The sequence below is a fragment of the Phodopus roborovskii genome, unplaced genomic scaffold (assembly GCF_943737965.1).
Source record: "Phodopus roborovskii unplaced genomic scaffold, PHOROB, whole genome shotgun sequence".
Classification (NCBI taxonomy): Eukaryota; Metazoa; Chordata; class Mammalia; order Rodentia; family Cricetidae; genus Phodopus; species Phodopus roborovskii.
The window spans coordinates 2,260-29,770 of NW_026126578.1; the positions used below are offsets into that span (position 1 = coordinate 2,260).

A 27,511-nucleotide genomic window follows, 5' to 3' on the forward strand; every position below is an offset into this window, starting at 1 on the left:
ATGCTACAGCAGACTGTTCCTTGGCACAGGCAGGTCCTGAGCTGTAGTTGGAGTAGATTGTGCCTTCTGAAGCGACACCTATTTACAATGAAGTTGCAGTCTCCAGAATTCCAGTCACTTTTCACAGAAGGATTGAAGAGCCTGACAGGTGAGAGGCTAAGGTTGCCCTCTGAGTTTTGGAATTGTTCACCACGAGAAATAAAGGGTAAACATCTTTTAGCCTACGTTGGGATAATTATTTAGGGCTAATGAAAGAAAAGGCCTACATTGAAAATCATAAACTCAATCATCATAAGTGGGGAGTTGACTGTAGTGTGAACTTTTCTGTGCTCTTTATGAAGTCCCATTTACCCTACATTATGTAATGAGATGACCCAACACCTCTAGATGTGTATTCTCCTGTGTGGAGGAGAGAAACACGTGCTTAGAAAGTAAAGTTCCTTTTTCTGTTTTCCACATAACTAACTGAAGGAGTTGGATTTTAAATCCCTGTAGTCTGATGTCCTCCAGTTTGTGAAAGCAGTGAAGTTTCATTTTCTTCACTTTGTACAATTGCTTTCTGAGAGAATAGAATGAAATAAAACTATTACTTTTTTTCCCCTCATGTGTGCACCTATAAAAGCTGTCTGGGATGCAGACAGAAAATTGCTCCTGCCACAGTTTTTGTCAGTATTGCTCTTTAGTTGAGCAATGATGTTGAAGCAGGCCACAGCTATGACTTAAAGCCTATGAGTATGATAAAAAGGGCTTCAGGAATACACTGAGTTGTGTGGGCAAGAAAATCACCGAAGATGCACTTGAGGTGCCTTTTTATTATTGGGGATGAGCAGGGTGCATGTTCTCATAGATTCACATCAGGAGACTACTTAGAGAAGTCAGTAGTCTCCACCATATGTGCCAGGAATGCACTCAGGATATCAGGCTTGGTGCGAGTGCTCTTACCCACCAGACATCTATCTCACAGGTCCTTGAGGTACTTTTGAAACGTGAAAGCTGGGATTCTGTTCTATATTCCACTGACTCTTGGAAGGATGAACACCTGTTTGATTTTGTTTTTTAACCCTGTAGACTAATTCCTGTTGAACAAACTGGGGGAGCCAGTCCTTTAAAATTATGCTATTCACAAGACTACTTTTGTTTTCTTCACATGAGATAATGGGATTTAAGTATCTTCCAAGGAGAACATCCTTTTAGGTTCTTTGGTGAGGAAGAGGGTTTAGGTGCAAGTTTATGATGCTCTTTTCACAGATTTTCCAGAGTGAAAAATGCTAGAAATTTGCTGTTTGCGATAATCTTCTAGTTACATTATAAAACTAAGAAGAAATGGGTAAAATTAATAGATCTCAAGGGAAATATGATTTTTGTGAAATGTGGGATATGTCTAACACATACAGCAAGTCTCTGTTCAGATTCCACATTTCAAGTGCTCAGTAACCATAATGGCTATCAGCTGCTACTTGAGCACTGCAGACCTAACAGCTCTAATTTGGATCGATTGAACCTGTTTGTTTTTTCATATGCTCTCCCAGCCCATAGCTTTCCCATTCTCTGTTGCTCTCCCCTTGCAGAATCAGTATTTAAAATGTTAAGTAATATAGTTTCTTGAATATCTTTTTAAAAAGATACTTTAATCCTTTCAGAATGTCTTACAATTTGATCATAATCACCCTAACGCCTTTGGTTCCTTCCCTCACCTTCCTCCTTCCCTGACTTCTGTCCTTTTTTTCTTTTCTCTTTTTAATAACCCATCAACTCCAATTTGTGCTGCCCATATATTCCCATATAGGTGTAGAGCACAGTCAGCTCAGCTTACCAGCAGTCACACCCTTTAAGCCTGTCTCACTGCATAAGTAGTGTCTTTCTTAGTTGATGTTACTGGACAAGAAGTTTGCCCAGTGGCCATTGAACTGGATTGAACAAGGTGGAAAGGTGTTTGGAGTGAAGTGCTCAATGCAAACAAAGTTGGAAGTAAGCTTCAGGGGGGAGATTGATGTAGGTAAAGTGTGAGTCAAAGATTGAGAGAGATGCGACAGAAGTTAGATATGGGAGCCTTTGTGTATTGTGCTGTAAAATTTGGACATTGCATTGCAAATCTGTAGGAGGGAGAAATTGCCTAGTATAATTTACTCTGTTGATTTTGAGTAATCCAGCTATAGAGGCTGGATTTTCAGGGACCAGAGGCTTGGCACTAGAGCAAGGAGGTAGATGAAGACACTCAATAGCCCTGTGTCAAAATATGCACAGAGTTTAGAGGCCTGGTTTAGGTGTTAAAGGCAGTAGATCCCAGTTTGGACAGTTTGTCAGTTGTTTGGTACATGAACATCTCCATTAGTATTAAAGTTGTGAACATGAATTTTACATTTTTAAAGACCCTTAACGGGGGGTTTGGTTGGTTGGGAAACTTGATTGGAAATTAAGGGAAGCCTGGACCCTTATTGGAGAGGGCTTATGGAAGTGGTATCTTATTCAAGAGCCCATGTTTATTTAAGGCAGATTGTTTGGTCAGGCCATTTTAGAAAATCTACAAAGTGAGGTTGATCAGTTTGAAAAGAGTGGGTGGAAGAAGAGTATGGGAGAAAAACAAGTTGAGGATTGCAAAGCAAGTTGAGTTGTGATTAGGGACAGGTTTTAGCCAGATGCACGATCCCCAAGGACATGCCAAACAAACTACTCCCTTGCAGTAGAAGAATACTACCAATAGAGCCCCATCGCCTTGCAACAGAGGGCTTTGGAACTGACTTTACAGTATTGGGGCCTGGATTAGTTTGTTTTGGAGAGAATTTGGGGAGTGGGACCTGAAGAGGATTGTATGTTTTCAGAAAGACGTTATGCTTTGGTTAGGAACTTGAAAAAAAAGAGGAGCCATTTGAATGTCCAGAGCCTGGGAAGATGGATTTAGGTTACCTCAAATCCATGTTCCAACATGAAAATAGTTTCATTGGTTTTTAGAACAGAAAGTTGTAAATACACTGGTGTGGTACATCAGAGAGGTAGGTGTAATGAATTGAGCTAAATTGCTGTCTGCTGGCATTCTTGCTTTTGGATTGATAGAAGCTAGTTGCTTGCTAGATTATCTTAATTTGTAGCTAGAGAACACTGACTAAAACCGATTGGAAAGTGGGGCTGATCATGAACTGTGTGTAAGGCATGCTTTGCATAGTGTTTATACTTTGTATAGCACAAATTCAAATTGGTTTCAAACAATATATGCAGTTTTGTTTTTAAAAGTTTTTGGTTATAATATTTATCATAATTTATCATAGGTTCATACATTTGTCTCTACATTTGTCCCAAAGAAATATAAAAATTCCCATTCTAAAGTATACACATATACCATAGAGAAGCAAGCAGAATTGTTTATTGCTTGCTTTCCTGTTGAAATTCCATGCTTACAATGATAACCTTAAGGCATCTTGGAATTGTGAACCATCTGCTGGATTAAAAGAAACTCTCAAAAAAGTCAAAAAGTTCTCTGTTTTTAGAGGCAGTCTACTGTGGGAGAACCATTTTAGACTTTTTTTTTTTTTTTTTTCTTTTTTGGAGACAAGGTTTCTCTGTGTAGCTCTGGCTGTCCTGAACTTGATCTATAGACTGTAGACCAGGCTGGCTCAAACTCACAGAGATCTCCCTGTGTGCTGGAATTAAAGGCATACATACCACTGCCTAGCTATTGTTTTCATTCTCATATAGCTCTGCTCAGTTCATTGACATCTACTATCTGTAATAGATGACAGGACCTTGTGCTTATGAGGGGTTTTAATCTTTAATCACGTATGCTAAAACAAAAACAAAACCTTCTTCCATCAGAATTATTTGCCAAAGAGAATCATGAATTAAGAATAGCAGGAGGAGCAGTAAGGGATTTACTAAATGGGGTGAAGCCTCAAGATGTGGATTTCGCCACCACTGCCCTCCTACTCAGATGAAGGAGATGTTCCAGTCAGCTGGCGTGCGCATGATAAACAACAAAGGAGAGAAGCATGGGACGATCACTGCCAGGGTGAGTGAAAGAAAGCTCTGCAAATGTCTGTGCCTCCTACCCTCTGAAACCTCACATACTCCTCCATTGGAACTACTTATATAACTTTGATACTCACCTCACTTTTACAGTTTCTGAGATAAAACCAAGTAAGCCCTCTGTTGTAGATTTTGTTTTAAATTTGCAGGTTTAAAGATGCTCTTCATTTCTGTGATTCAGCTTTCTTGCCACACTTCTCCACAACAAGTCCATATAACTCCCCCTTTCTCCATCATTCCAGGGTATTATTAATACCATAGTACTTAGTAAATTCTGGTTCTGAGTTTATAATTACGTTATTTAGAACTGTGTTTTGAGTATTATTTTACCAGATCAGGCAGGTCTTTCTGGACGTATCCCACCAGATACTAGTCATGGGGGAGACCAGTTCTGTCTGTGTTACTCTGAACTTGCTAGTGTGCCAAGATTTGGGGTGGACAGCAGTGATACTGATGGTCCTCACTTGACCCTTTCCTATAGAATTAAATTAATTTGTGTCTTGTTCACACAATGTTCTTTAAAAAGGGTGTATGATTTGCAACAGGACATGAACTATTTTTATAGCTATATCTTACATTTCAAATGTTATTGTAAAAGTTTAAAAACAAATTTTTAATGAAATTGCCTAGCAACAAATTTCTTAGAACATACCTCCTTTGTTAAATGAATGACATGTGACATACATTAAAGTAACTAAATGTAGTGCGGTAAACACAGAAACTGGCAACATAGTTGTTCATTATCATTAGTAAAGTTTGTACTGTACAATACTGCATGTTAAGCTTTTGCCACCAATACTATAATATGTATATAATATGATACACCAAGGCCCTTTGTTAAAAGTTTCCTTCTATGACACAAGACCTTATTTCTTTTAGTGTTCAGTTCTTGTTTCAGACTAAAAATATTATTTTTCCATAGGCTATTAGTTATAATTGTTTTGACACAGTGTTTAAGCATTTTCTGTTTGTCTTAATGGTTTTCCTTAAATGTACATATTCTTTGGCTGTCATTATATTTGGATGATGCTTGTAATGGGCCTGGCCAGCAGGGCCCTTTGGACACATGTGTCCCCAGACCGTTATGAATGCAGTCCATCCCGCTTGTAGATGGCAATATCATGTTATGATGTCAAAAAGTTGTTTACCCATCCTTCCAGTCTTCAGCAAAGTGATGACCTTGGTTGATAGTCTATGAAAGTGTGAGCTAGTGCTCCTAATGCTGTTAAGAGTTTTCATTAGAGATCAGAAGTCAACAGAGTTGTGCCATTCATAAGCTCAGTTGTATATTTTGAAAATGAAATGGGGGGGGGGAAGACAAGTTTTGTTATTTCCATAATCCTGTTTTCATTGTGTCTCTTTCTACTATCAGCAGTTCCTGGTGCCCCAAATTTTGATTATTTTTGGTCCATCCTGGTTTTGTATAGCAAGGGGAAAGTATATTGTTTCTGATAATAATTTCAGTTTTCCTACTTCAAGTCCTTTTCCTTTAATCTATAATTGTATCTCAAGAGCCTTAGTTTGCAGTGGGACTGTAGGCACAGCTTTGTATCTGGAAAAGTATGTGAAACTGAGGAATGCTAACATAAACTTTGTAATGAGAAGGTCCCAAAGTCTGTTGATTGAAAATCTCTGTGCTTGACTATTGCTAATACACCATTTGTTGCTGCACCGTCGATCATGATCCAGTGGGCTTTGTATTTGAAATGGGCTTTCCCACATCCCATGTCCCGATCATTCACATCGTGTTACAGGCCTTTGCAGCTGGAGTCTCTTTCTAGGGTACACAGGACTTCTTTCAGCAGCTGCTGCTGCTCAGTGGTATATGTTCCAGAAACTGCTCTTTGCTTCTCTGCAGACTGGAGCTGTTAAATAATGTTTCAGAGACTAGCTTGCTCTGAAATGGAGTAACTGGAGTCTGATGCATTGAGTGCCTTACCACCCTACTTCTCATAGTTGGAAGTTTGTCTCTGAAACTGATCTTACCACAGTGGATGTTTTAAGAAACTATTCATTGGATTTTTTTAAATTTTATGTTTCTATAGAAAGCTAAATGTATAAACTAATAGACTTTAAAAGACATGAAAGTAATTGGCAGGTATCCCAGCACCATACATTATAAAGATAATTTTTTAGAATACTTGGTGATACTAAAAAGTAATTAAAAAAGAAAGCAAAAATTTTGTGGGACTCAGTACATAAAGACATCTGCTGCCCAACCTGACAACTTGAATTTAGTCCATAAAATCCCCATAGTGGAAGGAGACAACAGACTTGTGTTTGTGGGCTGTGGCACTCATGTATGCTAACATTTAAAACAATAAACTTGTGTTTAATTGCAGCTTCATGAAGAAAATTTTGAAGTTACCACACTCCGGATTGATGTCACCACTGATGGAAGACATGCTGAGGTAGAATTCACAACTGACTGGCAGAAGGATGCTGAACGCAGAGACCTCACCATAAACTCTATGTTCCTAGGTAATCTCTTGAGAAGACAAGACAGCTTTGAATTCAGTCTGTTAGTGTTTCCCTTTCCTTGGAAAACTTTGTGCTTGGGAATGTTAGCCAACCCGAAGTTGTACTAACTTAAAACCAGTATATCCTGCTGGCTGAAGCCAACATCTTTGGGCTCAGATTCTGTGTTACTCATGCCAAGCTTCCAAACTGGAATATTTCTGCCAAATTTCCTTTGTTCTACTATAGTGAAGATTAAAGAGGGAGTAAACAACTGTCACTGCTTAACAGTAGTGCCTGACACATTTGCACGTTCAGTCTGTTAACTCACTGTACCTAAACAGTGCAAGGAAAATTGTGTAACACCCCCCCCGCCCGCCCCCCATATATCACTCACTCTCTGTACTGTGTTTTATACATGTGTCCACTCAATGTTGTATAGAATGTTAAATAACTACCACATCTTTATTACTGACTCTACATAAAACCCTCAAAATCTTTGTTAGCATCCAATCTTAGGAAGGGAAGCAGCAATAGAATTGCCATAGATAATGAAACACCTGTCATCTTAATCTCCTGTGATATTAAGTGAGGAGAAACAGTCAGCACTTGAGTTATCCGCTCTACCAATTTTTATAGTTTAAATTTCACTGATTATTGTTTCATGGGCTGAGAAAGTAAGTTTAGGCAAGAAGGATATATAAAACTGCAGAATGCTAAGTGCTGTATGTAGTTCAGGTTAGTGATGGTGGGAGCTTCCAAAGCCTAGAAATTATGTCACTAAGTAGCCCAGATAATGAATGCTATATAACACATATAACATTATATAATATATATATATATGTTAGTTTCTTTTTACTTAATTCAAACTTACACTACTCCAACTAGTTTAACAGTCTTGTCCAACAGGAATATTTTCAGTTTAATTCACTAAAACAGAAAACACAAGTTTTTAAAAGTCGTATTTCACATAAAACAAAGCTATTCTTGGTGCTATTTTGCCAAGTTTGCTGAGCCTTACCATGTGCCCAATACAGCTATAAGCACATTATAAATTTAATCTGCTAACAACTCTATGAAGCTATTTAACTCATGGTAACATGCCTAATATGTAGCTTCAGGCTTTCAAATCTCACTGGTTCAAGCTTTAATAGTATGGATAATAGGTGGTTATTTTGTTTCCAAAGGTATCACTCCTCCCCCTTTGTTTTTGCAATACTAGATCTGGAAATGAGGGGCTTGCACATGGTAGCTGGGAAGAGTTAGCCATCCTACCAGTCTTGTATTAGAACAGGATCTTAAAGATATACTGTTAGTCTTAATTTGCTTGCCTAACATTTTTATTTTTTTCTGTTTTTGCTTTGTTTTCCTATGGAGCTTTTTGAAACTGTCCCGTAAATCAAGATTCTTCTGGTACAGGAGTTGGCTTATGTATAGATCCAGAACAGCTTGGAAACACTTAAAGACTTAAGTTTTAGCTTGCCAGTATTGTTTCTTTTAGAATAACCAAACAGTATTTAATGTGAAACATCCAAATCGACAGATAGTCATTTTCCAAAGCTGGTATTACTTTCTCTTGTTCCTGATGGCACAGAGTGGAATATCTCACAGGGCCACTGGCCAACATTCTTAGTTAATTGAATAAATGCTTTCATTTTTTTTTAGTTCTTGTGGTAAATTGCTATCTATGTGGGTTTGAGATTTTCCCCTGGAGAGGGGGAATCAAGATGAGTGGTTCACTTTAATACTGTTTCTAAGGTAGTAAAAGTAGTTTGACCAACCTTCTTCCCCACTTTTTAATGATAGAGGTGTCAGTGGGTCTCGTTACAGTCTCTACTTCTCTGTCTCTCTCTCTGTCTCTCTCTCTGCCTCTTTCTCTGTGTGTGGGATTGCATCTTCAGCTCAGTGTTGAACCAGAGTGTCTACTTTGTCAAAGCCTGTTATCAGACAGATATTACCCAGTCTGAGAGAAATCTGAACAGGCTTTCAGAAACTTGTGACTAAGGTTGAAATGTTATTTTTTAAGACTTCTGGATTTTATTTTGTATGATTTTTTTGTTTTTCAATTTTGAGTATGTGTTCAGGCCATCTTAGAAACCCTTCCCTCAGTGTCGTGAATGTTGAGGTAGTAGGTATTTTGCCATCTTGGGTCTATTTATTTCAAAACAGCTTTTGCATATAAGGGAAATGCATCATTAGTTTCTTTTGGTACTGACATCTTTTCCCAAATTATTTAAGCTTTCTTTCTTTCTTTTTTTTCTTGCCAATAAGCATATTTGTATTTTCAGGTTGTTTTGGTCTACTGTGTCTGTTACTGGGCTTTTGTTTAAGATTTATTATGTCTTAGTATAAATAAATGTGTGTATGCCCACGTATTCATGTACACAGAGACTGGAAAAAGGTATTGAGTGTTCTCTATTACCTTCCACTTATTATTTATTCCTTTGAGGTGGGGTCTTCTGGAGTATGTTTAGAAGATTTCTATTACTGTTGATGTTCTATATTTAAATCAGCTTGTGTGGTATCTTCCCTCATTCCCACTTTATACAAGTGTAAATTGATTTTGTTCATTTTTAATTCTTAACCTTACTGAAGTTTTACTGTGCATGGTAGTTTTCAGATGATTTTTTTTTTCCTTCCCACTAAACCCTTGCTAATGATTTCTTACCTCTTTTCTAATGAATAGGTTTGATGGTACCTTGTTTGATTATTTTAATGGATATGCAGATTTAAAAAATAAAAAAAGTTCGATTTGTTGGACATGCTAAGCAGAGAATTCAAGAAGATTATCTTGGATTTTAAGGTATTTCAGGTAAGAGTTTATAAATTTTAGCAATAGAAAATTTCTGATGTTTTTTTTTCTCCCTTAAGCACTATCCTATCTTGTGTGGAATGTATCAGCAGGAATATGAAAGAAGCTCCCAGTTACCTGTCTTCAGCGATGAGGTAGCACCCTTCGGCTTTGACTTTGAAAATATGCATAATTAAACCGTTCTTTGTGCTGTGTTCTATATAAAAGCTTTAAATTATTAATGTATTTCCTTCCATTGATCCTGTGGTTTGAGTCCTTCCTATGCACTGTGTTAGGTGTTCTGATCACAGTGAAGGATGATTTAAAGTGTCTGCTGCCTTCATAGAGCTCAAGAGTCTGAGATGCTCTACAACATATCTGATCTGATGCCTCACCACAAAATGACACTGACAGAAGGAAAATACTGTTAAATGAGTGGTAAAACAAGTCAGTATAAATGTACACACTTCAAAGGGACGTGTGAAAATGCATGGATAGCATTTGAGGGTACCAGTGATTTTAATTTTTGTAGACATACTTTTTAACTGCTTCACTTGTGTATGTAATATTGTGATGCATTGTAATTTAAGGTAAAGCCCCTATCTGTCCTTAGACATGTACCATGTTTATGATAAAACATTCAATCTCCTTCAAGCTTTTGCTTATCTTTGTTACTATTCAGCAGAAATGAGAATGTCACCTTGTTTGTGTACCTGTAAATTAGTGCCCACTGAAGATCCTCAACTTAAATCCACTCCCCCCCTTTTTTTTGGCTACATGTGAGATTATGCATTTCTAGTTTCTTGTGTCTAGATTATTTAACAGTCATCTCTAGCTTTGTCTATTGCTATAATTGACAGGATATTGCATCAAGAGTGGTAGCATATGCCTGTAGTCATAACATTCAGGGAGCATAAGGCAGGAAGGTCTTGAGTTCAAGTCCAGCCTCGGCTAACCACAAGTTTGAGGCTACTGTACCACATTCTCAGTGTGCTACACTTTCTGACACCTGGTCAATAGTTTCTTTTCAAAAGTGAGCCACAGTGAACACTGGAGAGCCAGGATCATCTCCTGATACTAACCTGACCTCCTCTTTCTAGTCTTCAGAGGAGTCTCCCCATTTCTACAGTGCATGTACAAGTATATTTCTGCTTCTTTAGCACTAGTACCTTTGATAATAGCCATTCTTGTTGGGAGTGATTCTTGTGCATTTCCCTGGTGACTAGTGATACTAGACATGGTTCATACACTTTTTGACCATTTATACATTTTGCAGTTGTTATTTTGAATTCCTTCTATAATCTAATGCTCTAATACCTCATCTGATGTTTACATTATGTAGATTATATCTTGATAGTTTCTTATCAGTGATTAAAAAAAAATCCAAATTCTAACCTTAAAAAAAAAAAAAAAAACCCAAAACCTACTTGGCTAGTATACATCTAGTAACATTCATTGTTCACATTTGGGACCACTCAGAACACTGTGTAGCAGAGCATGAATATTTGTCAATAAATCCAAATCTTCTAAACAAGTATATGCAAACAGTCTGTTAAAAACAACCCAAACAGCAAGACTTTTAAATTATAATTTTGTTGATCCATCACATCCATCACCTAGATGTATACCAGATAACCCCTATTAAAAATGGAAAAAATATTTTATGTGATGAGACATGCCTATATGGAAGTAACAAAACTCAAGAGTCTTAGCTTGTAAGGTTCTTTTTTCCTTTTTAATAATAATTATTTTTTTTAATCTTGAGAAAAAGAGTCATGTCAAATGTTTTACAGGTTTTATGGCAGAATTGTCGACAAACCTGGTGACCATAGACCATGAGACACTAGAAGCAATTGCAGAAAATGCCAAAGGCTTGGCTGGAATATCCGGGAGAGGATTTGGGTAGAGCTGAAGAAAATTCTTACTGGTGACCATGTAAACCATTTGATCCACCTGATCTATGATCTTGATGTGGCTCCTCACATAGGTGAGAATAGATTATACAATTATCTATGGAGTTCTAGCAACAAAATACCTAGTTTAAAGTACATGAGGTAAAATGTTTTGTGTTACATAGCTAAGGAATTATATGTGGGCAAATGGAAATTCTAAGAGAAACCATGGGATTAAGGATTAGGAAAGTTTGTGGTAAAGAGTAGTTCATAGTGAACACTTGGATTTTGTGAAGCTATGCCACTTACTGGCTTTGCAGGTTGGCTTGGTTTATCATCAAAAGGGTTGAGACTAACAGCAGTTGGACCTAGCTAGTGGTCCTACAAGAATATTTAATACAGTAATTATAGCTAATATATTCCAAACAGGTACACACAATTACAGAATAGGGAATGAATTACAGAATAGGGAATGGATGCAGACAGGAATTTGACTGAGAAGGCATCTACTGTGCACTTGACATAACCACAGCTTCTGAACCTCCTGCTACATCTTGCTCTGGGAAACAAGAACACGATAGGGTTTCCTGGGAGTTAAGAGAGCGGCAGATGGGCTGATACTAAGCAGTAGACAAAGAAGATATACTCTTTAAAAGTGCATGGTATCATGGTATGACAGACAAGTGCAGGTTTAATAACTAAATACAATGACTTTTTTTTTTTTTTTTTTTTTTGGCCATACAGGTTTACCTCCTAATGCAAATTTAGAAGAATTTAACAAAGTCAGTAAAAATGTTGAAGGCTTTTCACCAAAACCAATGACTCTTTTGGCCTCTTTATTTAAAGTACAAGATGATGTCACAAAACTGGATTTGAGATTGAAAATTTCTAAAGAAGAGAAAAACTTGGGTTTATTTATAGTTAAAAACAGGAAAGATTTGATTAAAGCAACAGATAGTTCAGAACCATTGAGGCCATATCAAGACTTCGTTATAGATGTAAGTATGTATTAGGTTTGGTCAGAAAAATAGTTCACTAAACGCCTAAATAATTTTTTCAAACTGTAGACTTTCTGTAAGTATTTTAAGTAGTAGAATGAAATAGTGTTTAATATGTAAAAAACTGTGTCACTTAGTCAAGGGAACCGGATGCAATTGCCCGTGTGTGTGAGCTGCTGAAGTACCAAGGAGAGCATGGTCTTCTCAAGGAGATGCAGCAGTGGTCTGTCCCACCATTCCCTGTGAGTGGACATGACATCAGGAAAGTGGGCATTTCTTCAGGGAAGGAAATTGGGGCCCTGTTACAGCAGTTGCGTGAACAATGGAAGAAAAGCGGTTACCAAATGGAAAAAGATGAACTTTTAAGTTACATAAAGAAGACTTAAAATGAGCTCCATACAGAACAATGGAAAGTCTTGGTAAGACTGGTTTTCTTTCCTTCTGAAACAGCAAGAGTAAACTCAATATAAAGTATAGAAAAATTAAGCAAGTCTACATCCTCTTAATTCAGGTTTAACTCTGAATTTTCCAAGCTAGTGAGAAAAGTGTAGCTGTTGTTTCTTTACACTGGGATATGGTAACTGTTGGAGAACACTTGTGTATGCTAAAAATAACTACCTAGTTTATGTTGTGTCTGCTGAATTTTAAAGTTAATTGGCCCACAATACCATTCATTTATATAGGACTTTGTGAATTCCTTGGTGTGCAAAGCTTAAAATGTTACAGGAATAACTGAAGAGTTGGCCTTGAGACTACTGGCTTTTTGTCAGTGCCACCGATAGTGGACACAGATGTTTACTTTACGAATTAGATGGATATGGCTTAGAGTTTGATATTTTATAACTGACTTCCTTTCATAGACACTGTATAAACAAATAGTAGCTTTTGGAGTTTGGTAAAATCACTTGTGATGAAGCTCAAATAAGAGGAAGTTTAATACGATGTTATAAAAAGGGGAGCCACAAACACTACTTTACACAGGTTAGTAAATACCTGAATTTTACACCATGGAATTCCTGCTGTTGTCACTCTACTGCATACTCATTCAGGAAGTATACAGATGGAATGATAGCAAAGCTGTGTAAACTTCCTAAGCAGTACTATCTGCAAGTAATGGTAAACAGTAGGTGGATCATATTACATTGCAGAAGTAAAGCAGAATTGCCTCACTTCATTCAGCTTGAATGAAATTGAAATAGAAGTGCAACTTAAAAAATGACACTGAGGAAATTGCATTTTATTACTGTACTTCTCTTTAAACTTTACTTGATTACTTTGACTTTTACATAATTAAACTAAATAGTGTAGGTTTGGACATAGGTATTAGTTTTGGTCAGTTTTATTTAAAGATGCCCTTCAATTACTTTAACTTTTATATGCTAAAGGCTATAATCCCAGAAATATATATACTGTTAACTTAAAGTGCAAAATGCACATATACTATTTAAAGGAGTCTTACAAATAAATAGTGCAAATACACAAAATGCTATTTTTTCTGTTCAAACTGCTTATTTTACTCTTTAATATTTTCAAAATTTACAAATCAGTATCTTAGACAAGCTAAAGAAAATTAAAAGGACTTTGTTCTTTTCAAAATAATATACACTGCCTTGCCTGTCTTGTGCTTGCCAACCTAGCTTCTGGAATATTAATCATTTAGAGCAGTGGTGCCCTTATCCCCACAGCCATTGTCATCACCTCAAACGTGTTTTCTAACCCTCAATGACACGCATTCAACAGGATAATGAATGGCACCAAGTTACTAAAGCAGATAGTTCTGAACCCAACTGTGTGTTTTGTGATGCTTTTTCATCCTCTGAACAAGGTAGTCAAATGCTGTGACCACTATACACATACATCAGAGGCAATAGTGTCTGGGGCAGATCTGACTTGAGAATACACTTTGTTAGGAAGTCATCCCTACAATGAATGAACTTACAAACATAATATTACTTTGTCTGGACTTATTTCATCTTCAGTTTCTGGAATTGTGGGTAACAGAGCAGAGCGAGTTAAGCCCCCAAAATTTTTGAGGTGACATGTCTTTTTTGGTGGCTGTAAATTTCCATCCAATATGGCTTGCACAAATCTTACACTGGGCAATGGTCCATGCATACCTATAAAAAGGAAGGGAAAAACAAGGTAAGGAAATCCATTGTTTACCTTTGATTTAGGCTTGTTATGCTGCAGTTTCTCGGAAACCTCATACATTTACAAAAACTGTCATAATTTGATACTGTATTGATATTTATGATTTGATAATTTTATTACTACAAGCTTCTTTATATTGCTGTTTGCCACATTGCTCCAGCCTTAATTTATTTACCTCACTGTTTTCTACTGTATTATTGTTAGAGGAAGGAGAGTATGAACTCCTCAAAAACAAACTTCTGTTCTCAAGTTACCATTTTCCTTGGGTGAAATAGTCTGTATTTAGTATGTATAGTAACACATTTTATTATAGCAAGTAAAATCTACTAATTCCTAATTCCTTTGCCACTTTAAAAGTAAAAGGGTGGCCCAGAATAAAGCAGGCTAGATACAGCAAGGTTTACTGTTTTTCCCATCTCGTTATGTCCCTGCTTAAGATATCTGATCTACACATCAGTGGATCAATCAATAGTTTTAATTACTTTGTATATCATAAAATTTTATAATGAGCTGACAAATATTTCAGGTTTTGCTCTAACATGCATGACACTCCCCCCATTCATTCCTACCTATTGATGAAATGAAGATTAGTTAAAACTAAAAACTATTCCTGTCCTGTTTGTCTTGTATCATTTCTAGAAGCTTCACTTAAGACTAAACGAAGAGCCAACAAAAGACAGTGAACACAACCATATTACCCAGGAAACCAGCTGTGTACTGTAGAAGGCCGACCTATCAGATTCAGGTTGGAAGCTTTATACACAGTCAGTGTCTCATGTACATATCCATGAGGATTCACATATGCTGCCATTGGACCACACAAGGATAAACTGGAACAAAGAAGCAACATGGAGAATAAGAACAGTAATTCCAATTTTTCCTTTTTTGATGTATATTTATGTTTGAATTTTGTGTCAAATACGTACAGGAGGCTGGCAGATTTTTTTTTTTTTTTTTTGTGAGACAGGGTTTCTCTCTGCATTGCTTTGGAGTCTGTCCTGGAACTGCCTGCCTCGGTCTCCTAACTTCTGGGATTAAAGGCATGCACCCCCTAACCACCCACAGATGCTCTATTTTTGCTTGAAAATTTTCTTTGATGATTCAAAGGGAAAACACACTATTGTTGAAAATGTCATGTTTCCTCATCTTTGGACAGTTCAGACATCAGTTTACTTTTTCTTGATTTACTGCCTTGTTTTATAATCCTAATGAATTTATCATAGTGTTAAACTACTGTATCACAGCATTAGCACATGTCCTAGTTTGATCCTGTGTGGCCTAACTAGCTAAAAGAATATCTCAGACTTTACACAAAAATTGAGGCATTGTGGATATTTCTAGCCTAGGAGACAGTCTTACCCCAAAATGAATCAATTCCCTATGTTTATTTTTCTTGAGTGTAATTTATAGACACTGGAGGAGAAATTCTGAAAGGAAAGTTGGAAATGTATTGAGAGGTATACTAAAAATATAATAAAAATCTTACCTAAATATTTCATTCTTTGTTGTTATTTCTGTTTCTTGACATTGCTTACAGCAAAGGGAAGTACACTAAAATGTTTAAATGGATAAATAGTCTTGTTACCCAAATCAAGAATAAACTTACTTAGGAAGAAGCCTAGGACTAATATTTAAGGACTGTTAAAATAATTTCAAATATACATTATTCAAAGGTGTATCAACTGTGTGTGTATATATACACATACATACATGACTTTACTGATCAAACATTCCTAATCCCCAAAATTTTGGAATGGTTTAAATTACAGAGCACTTCAGACTAGAGAGAAGCTTTTTAACTAAACCAGAACAGATAAACACGTACTTCTCCAGATTATGACTATATTACTATACAATAGAGGTAACTCCTGATCTCAACAGTGTGAACTCTAGCCCGACTGACAATCTAAATCTACACAACAGACATGTGGTCTTTACTTACTTTATTCATGATATCTAATTCACAGCGAAGTCGTTGAATAGCACTACCAATTTTAAGGAGTTGAATTCTCAGCACATCATCAATAGGAAGACAAGCAGCTACTCTGTAAGAAAAGTCTTAAAAGACAGGGTGAGGTTTGCAGGCTTTAAACTTAGGAAACATTAATTACATTTATATTTCAGTTACCTTCCTTAAGTCAAGCATATACTTGGATGAAACTGACTTACAAATATAGAGATAATATATAAAGCTAAGTTCTGGAGCAGATTCACTTGTAAAGGCTCTAAAGAACAGGAAGTTAGCCACTTTAACAAAATATGAAGATTCTGTTGCTTTGAATACTAATTTCTTGGAAAAAAGATTTTTCAAGCAAAGAGATGCAAATACCTTTTCAAAATTCAAAGGTTAGTGTAAACAAATTTAATATTAAAGGCTCCCCCCCCCACTAACATGCCACAGCTTGCAGTATTTGCCATACCTATTGGATTTGCAGGAAGAGAATCATCTTTGAGATTTTCATCCCATTCACGTAACTGTTTCTTTATTCTATCCATTAATGTTTCCTGGTTTAAAATAAAAGTAGCCACAATAAGTGTTAGCCCCTTTAAAAATCATGTATTGGAACTAATCTGAGACCAGGTATGCCTAGTTTTTAAAGGTGGAACTGGTTAACTAACTCCTGTGACTAGCAAGCAGGCCAACTTCCCAGGCATCTCGCCCCTTAGGCTGTCTATCCCAAGAAGTATGTGAATCTAAATGTGTCTTGATGCTCTTTTAGGATGCTCTTCTAGGCTGCTGCTTGAACTGGCCTCTTCTGACTTTTCTGTGTCTCAGTGCAAATGGTGGTGTGCCCCTGCATTTGCTGTCTACACACCTCACTTAGCAACTAGTTTCTACAGAAAAGTGCTGTCTTTTTTCCAGGCATTAACATTTTCCAAGAGTGCATCTGTACCTTTGTAAGGCTCAAGATCTGCAAAAGGGCTGAGGTCAACTGTGTTTTCTTTTAGTGGTACATACATCATAAATGCTCAAATTACTTGTTTTATTTTTCCAGTTCTTTAGATTTCTTGGCAGGGATTCACTAAGAAATACAACTAACATTTATTTAAATGTTTATTATATGTGCAATAGCTACTATTATACCTAATTTTCTCAAACCACACAGTATCTGATAGAAATTGGGCTTTGAAGGCAGTTACTGTATTCCAAATACTTCAAGTATTCTGTCTTAGTGATTTTGTTAGCAGTAACAGTGCATATTTTTAACAACACCAGAAGTCTGTGTAGACGCATCAGTTAATATACTACTGATGTAGCAATACATACGAATATACTTGTTTGGAAAACAATTTTGTGATGTAAGAATTCTTTACAGAGTGACTTTCACATGACCCTTCATAATTTCAGTAATAGCAAATGTGTCATCTTATTTAGCTAAGATATAGTCAGAACTATGAAAATTCTAATGAAAGACAAGTTTCTGGCAAGTTACTTACAGCATCATATAATGAATACAGCCAACGAGGCCATGAAGTCAGATTTGCACAGTGAAACTTCCTCTGAAATAAAAAATGTGTCTTAAGAAAACTCAAGGAAAAACTCAAATACTATAAGTAGTAATATCTAAAAATGATTAGTTCTACAAAAACATTTTCTAATTTTAAAAGACAATTGCCAATAGATTATCTGAAATGTATTCACAATCTTACAGTAGGTGATTAGTGCAATGGTATTCTTACCTTAATGGTAAGTGCATTCTGAGAGATGCTGGTGATGAATGGCACTCAACACAGACCAGGTGGTTTAACTATACAGCTAAACTACATGGTACAGTCTACTGCTTCTAGACTACAAGCTCACATACCATATTGCTGTACTAAGTATGGTAGGCAACTAAAACACAGTGAGTACCTGTGTATCACAAACTAAGCTGTAACAAGTATAGAATAAGAAGTGTAATGCCAATATGGAGCACTTGACACAGTTGGATTCTGTAGAACTGTTCACTGTTTGGGTGGTTCAGTGGTAGGGAATGGATGAGAAGACCTAGGTTATTACTGTTGAACAAACATTTTTATAGACTATATAAGGTATTTTCTTCTGTAATCTTGTCAAAGAAAAATTCTTGAATTAGTTTTTAGAGGTGTATTTCAAGAGGAAATGACTGTTTGCCAGTATTAGGAATCTCTATCACATGGAAGAGATAGATCTCCTGAAGTACCCATGGGATACACTTCAAACTAGTGGATACTTGAAAGGAAAAAAAAAAAAAAATGTAGCCTGGCACAAACTTCCTATTTCAGGCTACCTAAAAACAGTCTGGAATGGTTTCCTATTCATGCTTAGCTCAGGAATCAGCCTAATAGGCCAGAGCAAAAGACTTAAGTCCTCTTCTGTAAGTTATCCTTTATGTCTAAGACCATATACCTTATGTCAAGGGTTACTGTCATGATTCAATTACAGACTTTAAAAGATGTGTTAACAATAAGAGCAGATGACTGACTATCCATGAATCACCATGAAAACCATTAACACTATAGCAAGAATTTTATCATCTATTAGGACACTGCATGGCTACTGAAAGTATCTCCATTTCAAAGGTAAGAAAAGGCAGGCATAGGAGGCCATGGATTTGGTAGTGGGAAGTAGCCAGGATCTGCACAGAGCGGGCCTTATCCTAATTATGTGTACAATGTGCTGTGTTTGGAATATTACAGATGGCTAACACAAACAACAAAAAAGTAGAGCAAATCACAGGCCACAAAGTTTATGCTTTGGGGAAGAAATCTCTCTCTAAAATTAGAAATTCTTTAAATTATAAAAATTATATAGAAAGTTTCAGGTTATGTTGCTGCACATGTCTGGCTAAGAAGCAAACATATTTTGCACATTAAGATGATCACTTCTAGAACAATGAAGACATTAATAAAGGGCACTGAAAAAGTATACTTTTGACATACAGACATCAAATCATTTACATAATCATAAACAAGCTAAATGACATGTTAATACAGTGACTAGAATGCATTGAATGATGCCATCCTTTTGCATGGCACCAACCTATAACCAAACTAGGGTCTCAATTCCCACTGAAGAAAAGGACTTCTAAAAATCTTTATTCCAATTATTATTCTGACTCTAAAAATTCCATGTACAAACGTGTTTAATGTGTTTTTAATATTAATCACACAAACCAAAGGGAGCAGAACTGTTAGTCCTTACAAAGCAACTGCCCAAACACAACACTCAAATTTATGAGTCCCCTCTTACCTTGAGCACTGTGAGCTGGTGAGATCTTTCCTATACTAGTGCCTTATAAACTAGTGGTAGCCACACAAAATGGCAAAGTATGTGTGCAAGGGGAAAACAACTACAAGTCTTTCTGTGTTAATACCTCACTCCACCTATCTTAGAAACATATCTTAGAAAGTTTACTATAAAGGGAGCAGTGAGAAGGCCAGAGGGGGTACTCACAATGTTTACAAACTTAGACTTGCTACAGCAGCACAGTACATATAATGCCCTGTAAGACACTGTTAGTAAAGAGAAGGGCAACAGTAGCCAATACCCTTTTGCATATGGTACAAGAAAAATGAAGATTTGTATCTTTCTAAACTCTATGGCATTAAAACACAGCCTGTGAGAGCATGTTCAAAGACCATGACTTTGTAAGTTTGTACTCATGTCTGCCCTGCTCTACATGATGCATAGGAACAATCATGTCTTCTTTACTTAGCACAGGCTGGAAGGATGAACATCAAACACTGGATTTCTAATTTCCACATTGCTTTCCTTATATTTCACAGTCAACTCTTCTAATTAACATGGCAAGCTTTATATATGGACAGGCTGACAGCTTGGACAAAAGAAAATATATTTCAAGAGGGATGAAAAGTCTGCCATTTGGACCATCTCTTCCAATCTTTCTAGTGAGTTTAGAAGGGGGCCATGATATTAAAAAAAATAAATAAATAAAATGAGAGAGAGAGAGAGAGAGAGAGAGAGAGAGAGAGAGAGAGAGAGAGAGAGAGAGAGAAAACGAACAAACAACAACAACAACAAAACCCACCAGTGTCAAAGCCTGAATGAATGTTAGGAAATCAAGATCTCTACACCGAATGGGTTTGAAGTTTTCCCAATTAACTTGACTAACATTTTTCCTTTCTCAAGATACAACATGCAGTGCTGGATGATTTGGGCTGGCCCCAGGTTTTCTGGGAATTCAATGGGTGGGGGCTATGTGCCCCATCAAGTGACTGTAGGGTGGGGGTAGGGGAAGGCCTGGAGCTCACCTCTCCCGGTGGGTGCAGGGCCAAGGCTCTGATGGCGGCAGCTGCAGTGCTGGATGGTTTGGGGCTGCTGGACAGTCTGACAGCAAGGGGACCAACATAAGACTGACCCAGGCCCCCCTAAATGGGGATGACAGTTAGGAGGCCTGGGCAGTCCACGGGGCCTCTGGCAGTGGAACCAGTATTTATCCTTAGTGCATGAATGGACTTTGGTCTATTCCCTATGGAGGGATACTCTCTCAGCTACATTTGCAGTACTAAACAAGCAATACCTTACCCTCTCAAGTCAATTTCTGTTTTGGTCAGCAGCATGCTGTGAAACAATTCACAAAAAATATCCTCCGAAAAGTCAAAGGACAGCATTCTTTTCTACTGCCACTGAATGCTAGCCCAAACAATCCTGTCCCTTCAAGGCTGAATTTAACTCAAAAGCCAAATATGTGATTAGAGTTTTCTAAGGTTCGTATGGAATTGAGAGCCACAGGCCATTAATACATACGTGATAAGCATAATATTAACAGTGTTTTACAATTGTTTGACATTTCATCATGACTGCAAGTTATCTTTCATAAATAACTGCCTGTGAATTATTTTTTAAATCCATCTATGATCAAGTGAGCTACAGTGTTTAGAAAATGTCAGGACAGTTGTGACTCTTTTTAAAAGAAACCTGTCTTCTAGAAGACACATAAGACATTAGTATCTCACCTTCTGGTATTTCTGCCACCATTTACATGAATACTGGTCTTCCCAAGAGACAGGTTTTGAAGGAAATATCTGGCACTTATTGAGTGATTCTAGCTGAACTGCAGACATTGTTGACGGCAACACACACTCTGGCAAAATTTGCACTTTAGCTTGCTGAATTCTAAAATAAAAAGAACCAAGCATGTTGTTCATTTTTAAGATACACTATTAGTTTCTCAATATAGGATAAATACTAAGATTTATCCAAGTTCCCTGCTTTAAACAAATGGACCAAATGCTGTGTGTGTGTGTGTGTGTGTATGTATGTATGTGTGTGTGTGTGTGTGTGTATATATATATATGAAATTCTTAAAACAATTGTTTAATAATCTTAATATAAGAGATAATGAGATGTCAGCGTCACTTGTATAATCAAAAGAGATTATATATTTGAGATAAATATGCAGGCACAAATGAAGCAAAATTTATTTTAAAAACTCAGTATATAGCCTACAGATTATCCAGACACATCTAATTTCTTAGAAATTACAGCTCTCCATCCCCAAATCTCTAGGCTGTGAGCCTCACACCTGCTTTGTCATTTAATATCCAGAGAGCAAAAATAGGTAGAGAAAGAAAGGAACATACACACATGTGTACTTTGGACAGCATTACATACATACATACACACACATATATACTTTCTCCTCCTCTCTGTTTCTAGACAGAAATTTATTGCGTCGAAGACATTGTGGAATCATTATCCTCTAGATCATGCCAGATTTTTGTCTGCATTTAAGTTTTCAGAACTGGTGATGAGGAAATGAGTCCTCATGATCATTGTTCAACATGTCTGGGGTGTGTGTGTGTACATGTGTAGTGGTTCTTCCTTACAGGTTTATGAGTAACTTTCTGATTATAACACGATTTTACTAAAATTTCATGAAATTTGGGGAAAACTGCAAAATTGAAGATTCTGCACTCACAGTGTAATTCCTGTTAAAAGACCTAGTGTGTAAAGAATATCCAGGAGCATTTGCATCCAAATGTATCTGCAAGCCCAGTTCAAGGAAAACCTTTGTCTCTCCAAAAATCAAAATGTTACACTATTATAATTTTCAGCTGAAATGTTTGTAATATATAACAATTTTTTTGACTAAAAATTACTTATCTCAGACATGATAGATAAGAAATCTGAGAATTTCAACAGGATGTTAAACTCTTTTTCTGTATACTTCTAAGAAACAGATTATCAGAAGAGTCCTATACTAAGTCAAATATACCTTTTTTTATGTTATTTTTTTTAAATGTCTATGTGTTGTTATTATTTTTTAAAGCCTATGTACTTGAAAAACAGACCTTTAACAGAAAAGGTTAGAAGCTAACAATGCACTTCATGTAGGAAGTGCCATTTAGGCTAAAATCAAAAGCAAAAGAGTGAATCTTAAACTCCAGATTTTGTAGAGTTAAGTTCCCAATGTGCGAAGGAGAAATCTTGGTATAATGGCTGACAGCTAGTTTGGGAATCAGGCTGTGGATGAAACCAGCTGCTTCTTATTTATAACTTTGGGCAAGTGACTTCTTTGGTACTTAGCTTATTATTCATTTGCAAAAACAAGACGATGTCTGAACCACCTTTAAGGTTTCTTTCGCTTGCCCATTTTAAGTGACAGTGGTTCAGGACGGAGGTAGGAGTAGAGGCAAAGAAATCTTATTTCACAAAGGGCTTTCAAATTGAGACACATCTTTTTTGAGAGGCCTCAGTTTCTAGTAAGTCTCTAGAATACTAGGAAGAATTCTCCTTTCCAAGGCCAGTCCACCTGTCAGTGTGATGTTGCTCTTCATTGCAACCATGTTTCCTGAACTACTTTCTGACAGAGACTACTTCCAGTTTGTGTTTTAGAGCTTCACACAGCTACTTATTAAAGTCACATACAGAAATATAATTTCTCCCAATTCAATTTCTTTTGTCACCTCTAGAAAATAAAATTCAAAGAAAATCAGACTGTACCACCAAGTATAGAGGAATTAAATTAAAAGTTGTTAGTGTCAGCAAAATCCACCCTAACAAAGCAACCATCTAATTACCACAATATAGAACCCCATCACTTTGTACTCATTCACTTAACACTGTCCTAAATGTAGATCACAAAAGTTTCGGTCACTTTTCCAGTAACTTGTCTCCCGAGGGCCTCAGGAATACAAACTTATAAAGATTTTGAGTTTATACAAAGAAATGTTCTAGAATCAGGAGAAAAGTAAGCACCTCAAGTCAGGATAACCCACCCAATATCCCCAATATCTGCAAGATTACTTTTTCCAAAATGCTAACTCATACACACTTTTGTAACATAACAGACAACAAGTCTTGCTCTCATGCAGCTTACATTCTTGTTGGTGCTCAGATGACATCAGAAATAAAGAGGTATGACAGAATTTTCAATTCTGTAGAACCCGGAGGCTGTCCCTTAAGACACTACAGGTGCTTCTTGTGTGCCAGAATCAAGGTGTGACACCAGATAAGAGAAATGCTTGCTTCTAATTAATTTCCTTTTAGGAGAATGGGTTAAATTACCAGAATTTAATGGGAAAAGAATAAACAAACACACTATTTCCTGATTGTATGGGAAGCTAACCATGTGAACTGCAACAGGATCCCCAGGAAACTTTTGGACTTCACACAGTGCATGGACAAAAGTGTTTCTTCATTCCTCATATAAAGCATATCTTGGGAGGATAGAAAATGCACACTGCAAACAGCCACAAACCTCCCTGGCTGGTATAGCTCAGGTGCTGTAGCTGGCAGATGTACTCAGTGGAGCTTTCAAACAGTACAGGGATGCTGCCAGTACCACACCTGTCCTGGTGCGAACACTGATCACAGCTTTTGCCTTCTATTCTCCTATGCTGCAGAAAGCTTTTCAATCGCAAAGAAGCCATGCCTCAAGTGGTACTTCCTGTGGGGCTTTTATTACTGTTTTTAAACCCAGAGGAATATTACAATCACCTAGAAATAATTTTTAAACAATGCCACAGCCTCACTTTACATTAAGTCACATTCTGGGCTAGGAGATGAGGCTGAAACTGAAGCCTCTAGTTTTCACTTGACTCTGCTAAACACTGAGGATGGAAACTTTGGGGTTTCATCTTCGAAGGCAAAGAGAACAACTAATGAAGCTATAAAATATCAAGGGTCAGCGAATTACCACATCAGTCCCTCTAAAACCTTTGAAGTTTCTTACCCATCTGACTGTGTTCTAAGTTCAAGGACCTTGAACCTCTGCCGTCCAATTGCTTTCACTTTCACTACTTCAATTCCAAACTCCTGCTCTTCTCGATAAGCATATATCTCTGCTGTCGTTCCGAACTGGGCTTCCCTTTCCTGCACATTACTTCCAAGACAAAAATTTACAGGGAGAGTTTTCAGCTTTGGCTTTGAAATACACAAAACTGGCAAAAGTAATACAGACGGGAAAACATTTACAGCAGTCAGCCCTCACTGTAAAGCCAGCACATGAGTTTCCAGAAGGTAAACTGCAGCTTAGAATAAGGTAGGCTTAGAGTCACTGAAATGACCTAGGGCTAAAGAGTGTTTAGGTCTCATTTCACAAAGTAAACAGTCTTCCACTTTGTTAGACAATGATGGTTGCTGCTAGTTAGCAGCACACTGTGTGTGTGTGTGTGTGTGTGTGTGTGTGTGTGTGTGTGTGTGTGTGTGTGTGTGTGGTGATGGGAGGCTTCCTGTTTCCATTTCCTGTCTCTACCACATGTTTCCTTCATTTGCCAAAGGCTACTTAAAGGACAGCTTCAGTTTACCACTGTTTTGTGTTGGTCCAATATGGTGTGAGTTTTGAAAGGGAATAGTAGCCTCTGTATAAAATATAAAAGCCCAGCTGTCTTTGAATAAAAACAGTTCTGAACTCAGATTCCAGGCAGGTTTTCCATTAAATGCATGCAAGTGTTTCAAGAGCCAGACACAGCTAAATTGTAAAAGTAAATGTCTGACTTACAAAGCGATGAAAATAGTATTAATGATACCCAATTTGTACTTTGACAAGAGTGCTTGCTTCACATACACACACTCTTATCCAACATCTTCTACAAAATTCCAGCTGGGTTTGGCTGCCACACTGGTCTTGGCTGTGACAACACAGGATGCAGCATGGGTAGGCAGATTCACCTAACCTCTTACCTGTATGCGAGAACCGCAAAGGTTCTGTCTTTCTGAATTAAATTCCGCACCATGCTGACTTCTTGTGGATGAGACAGCTGCAGTGGTAACGTCTGCCCAGGAATCAGGATCATCATCACTTGCGGAAGGACTGGAATTACCTGACAGCTGTCATCATCATGTAAAGTTCTCCCATGAAACTCTTCCATATCAGCTCCCAGATACTATTCAAGAACACACAGAGTCAAGACAGACACTTAATACACCTTAACAGATTAAGAGTAAAGCAGAGTCAAAGAACTAGACAGAGCACACATTTATTTATGTAAGTGTGGTCACATAAGCACATCTCTATCAAACTCTAATTTTTGATCTAGTATTTCCAGTTAGAACTCCCAGTTTTTAATGAAGAATCTCTGATTGGTATTTTGTAACTCAAAATACTGACCCCCCTTTCTTTTAACCAAAAACACCTGTGTCCAAATACAACCATTCTTATGACAGAATGTTAGTATGAGGAATTCTATCCCACATCCCAGCAGTACCAAGAATACACTCTTAATGGCTCAGTTACTAGTAGAATCAGTCAGAAAATGACAATTCCTTGAAGAGGCACACCCAGGATAAATTTAAAAGTTAAGGTTGTATGTTTGCATATTAGAAAATAGTCAGGAATCACATGAGACTATAGTATTACATTGCCATGTAATTTTAAATGCCCGTCCTCATCCACAAGTTCAAGGGTCAGCTAATATGCAGGAATCCTTCAGTCAGTCATGCATTTAGGAAATTCCAAGCACAGTTAACAGTTCATCTACTGTATTAGCTCAATGACTAAATTTACATACTGTATGTGAGGTTGGCAGACTGGTGTCAAAGTTTATGATGTTTGGTTTTCTGGCTTCTTTACTATCCTGGTCTTCGACTTCCATTTCAATTTCATCTTCCTCATCTTCACTCTCTGCTGAAGTAGAGTAAGAGAAGAAAAAACCGAGATTCAGAACAAAGCCAGCTCTGTTCCCTTCCCATACCCTACCCTCCGGAGAGACATTCTTATTAAGAAAGCTGGGCAGAGGCAGCAGAAAGTGGGCCTATGCTCTTTCTGCCCTGACTGTGCTTTCCTCCTTTTCCTCATTTTTAACAATCAACTATTTTAGAACACTTTAAGATTTATGGGAATATTGGAAAAAGAGAATTCTAGTATGCCGAGACTTTACTTTCCTTCACAGTTAGCACCCTACATTTATTTGGTATTCTTGTCAGAACTATGTCATCAATACTGGCACATTACTATTAACTAAATTTCTTGTTTTACTTGGACTTCCTCAGATTTCTGGATAATCTCTTCCTGATACAGACTCCCCTCCAGGGCACCACATTATATTTAGGTATCATGGCTCTTTTGTTGCCTCTGGCAGGCCAACTGCTCTGTTCTTCTGTGTCTGGGGAGACCACAATCATTTGGACTAAGTTTTAGGTACTTTACACAGCATTCACCAATTGGGATCAGCTGAACGGAATTCTCAGGATTCAGCTGAGCTCCTGGTGTTTCCTCACTTCACATAGTCCAGCTGACTTAGTTCCCTTGATCACTTGTCTGGGCAAACAGCCATCAGGCTCCTTCACTATAACATTCCCTTCTCCCTCCTTTCACACTGCACTTTTAGAACACAGATCCCCATGTACAGCCTACAATCCAACAGCTAAATTATGTTCAGTTCTCCTGTATACATCATTTTCTCTTCTCTAATTCTGACCCCTTACATAATAAACTCCAACTGATTAAAGCTTAGCTTCTTCATCTGAAGAAAAAAATGAAGGCTTGAAGATGATAATCTCTAAGGATCATTCAGACTTTAGCTGGAAAGAGTCCTTCTGTGAGAAAGAAAGCAAGGAAGAAATATATAGGCAAGAAAGATCTGTTAAAGCAGAAAACAATTCCAATTCCATTAGTACCTGGCAGTGGGCATTGCTTTCCCAGTGACAACTTTTCTGGCAGTCACCACCATATTTAAAAATGAAATGTTTGCAATTATTTTTACAAACATTGCTTCGTTAAATTTAAAAAATAATGGCACAAAGAAAAATATATTTTAAAGGAGCTTTAAGAAGTCTT

The 27,511-nt window shown here is 37.2% G+C and overlaps 2 protein-coding genes across 3 annotated transcripts in view; one reads left to right on the forward strand and one right to left on the reverse strand.

Moving 5' to 3' along the window:
- Positions 1–15,149, forward strand: Trnt1 (tRNA nucleotidyl transferase 1). The gene is given in 13 exon segments (XM_051203530.1): positions 1–148; positions 3,808–3,909; positions 3,912–4,000; positions 6,360–6,498; positions 9,160–9,212; positions 9,214–9,265; positions 9,268–9,286; positions 11,059–11,095; positions 11,097–11,154; positions 11,157–11,252; positions 11,902–12,155; positions 12,293–12,574; positions 14,946–15,149. Coding segments are annotated over 12 exon segments (1,296 nt in total). The 3' UTR covers positions 12,542–12,574; positions 14,946–15,149.
- The window catches only part of Crbn (cereblon), a 16,918-nt gene continuing 2,885 nt past the window's right edge, over positions 13,479–27,511 (reverse strand). Inside the window, exons 2-11 of one of the 2 annotated variants that reach the window (XM_051203570.1) lie at positions 26,244–26,359; positions 25,417–25,619; positions 24,467–24,616; positions 21,246–21,405; positions 17,745–17,807; positions 16,727–16,811; positions 16,249–16,364; positions 15,793–15,857; positions 15,005–15,136; positions 13,479–14,272 (exon numbers count right to left, since the gene is read on the reverse strand). In XM_051203570.1, the coding sequence (XP_051059527.1) occupies positions 14,131–14,272; positions 15,005–15,136; positions 15,793–15,857; positions 16,249–16,364; positions 16,727–16,811; positions 17,745–17,807; positions 21,246–21,405; positions 24,467–24,616; positions 25,417–25,619; positions 26,244–26,359 (1,232 nt within the window). In that variant the 3' untranslated portion in view covers positions 13,479–14,130. The remainder of the gene's footprint in view (positions 14,273–15,004; positions 15,137–15,792; positions 15,858–16,248; positions 16,365–16,726; positions 16,812–17,744; positions 17,808–21,245; positions 21,406–24,466; positions 24,617–25,416; positions 25,620–26,243; positions 26,360–27,511) is intronic. The other variant, XM_051203571.1, reaches the window with a different exon arrangement.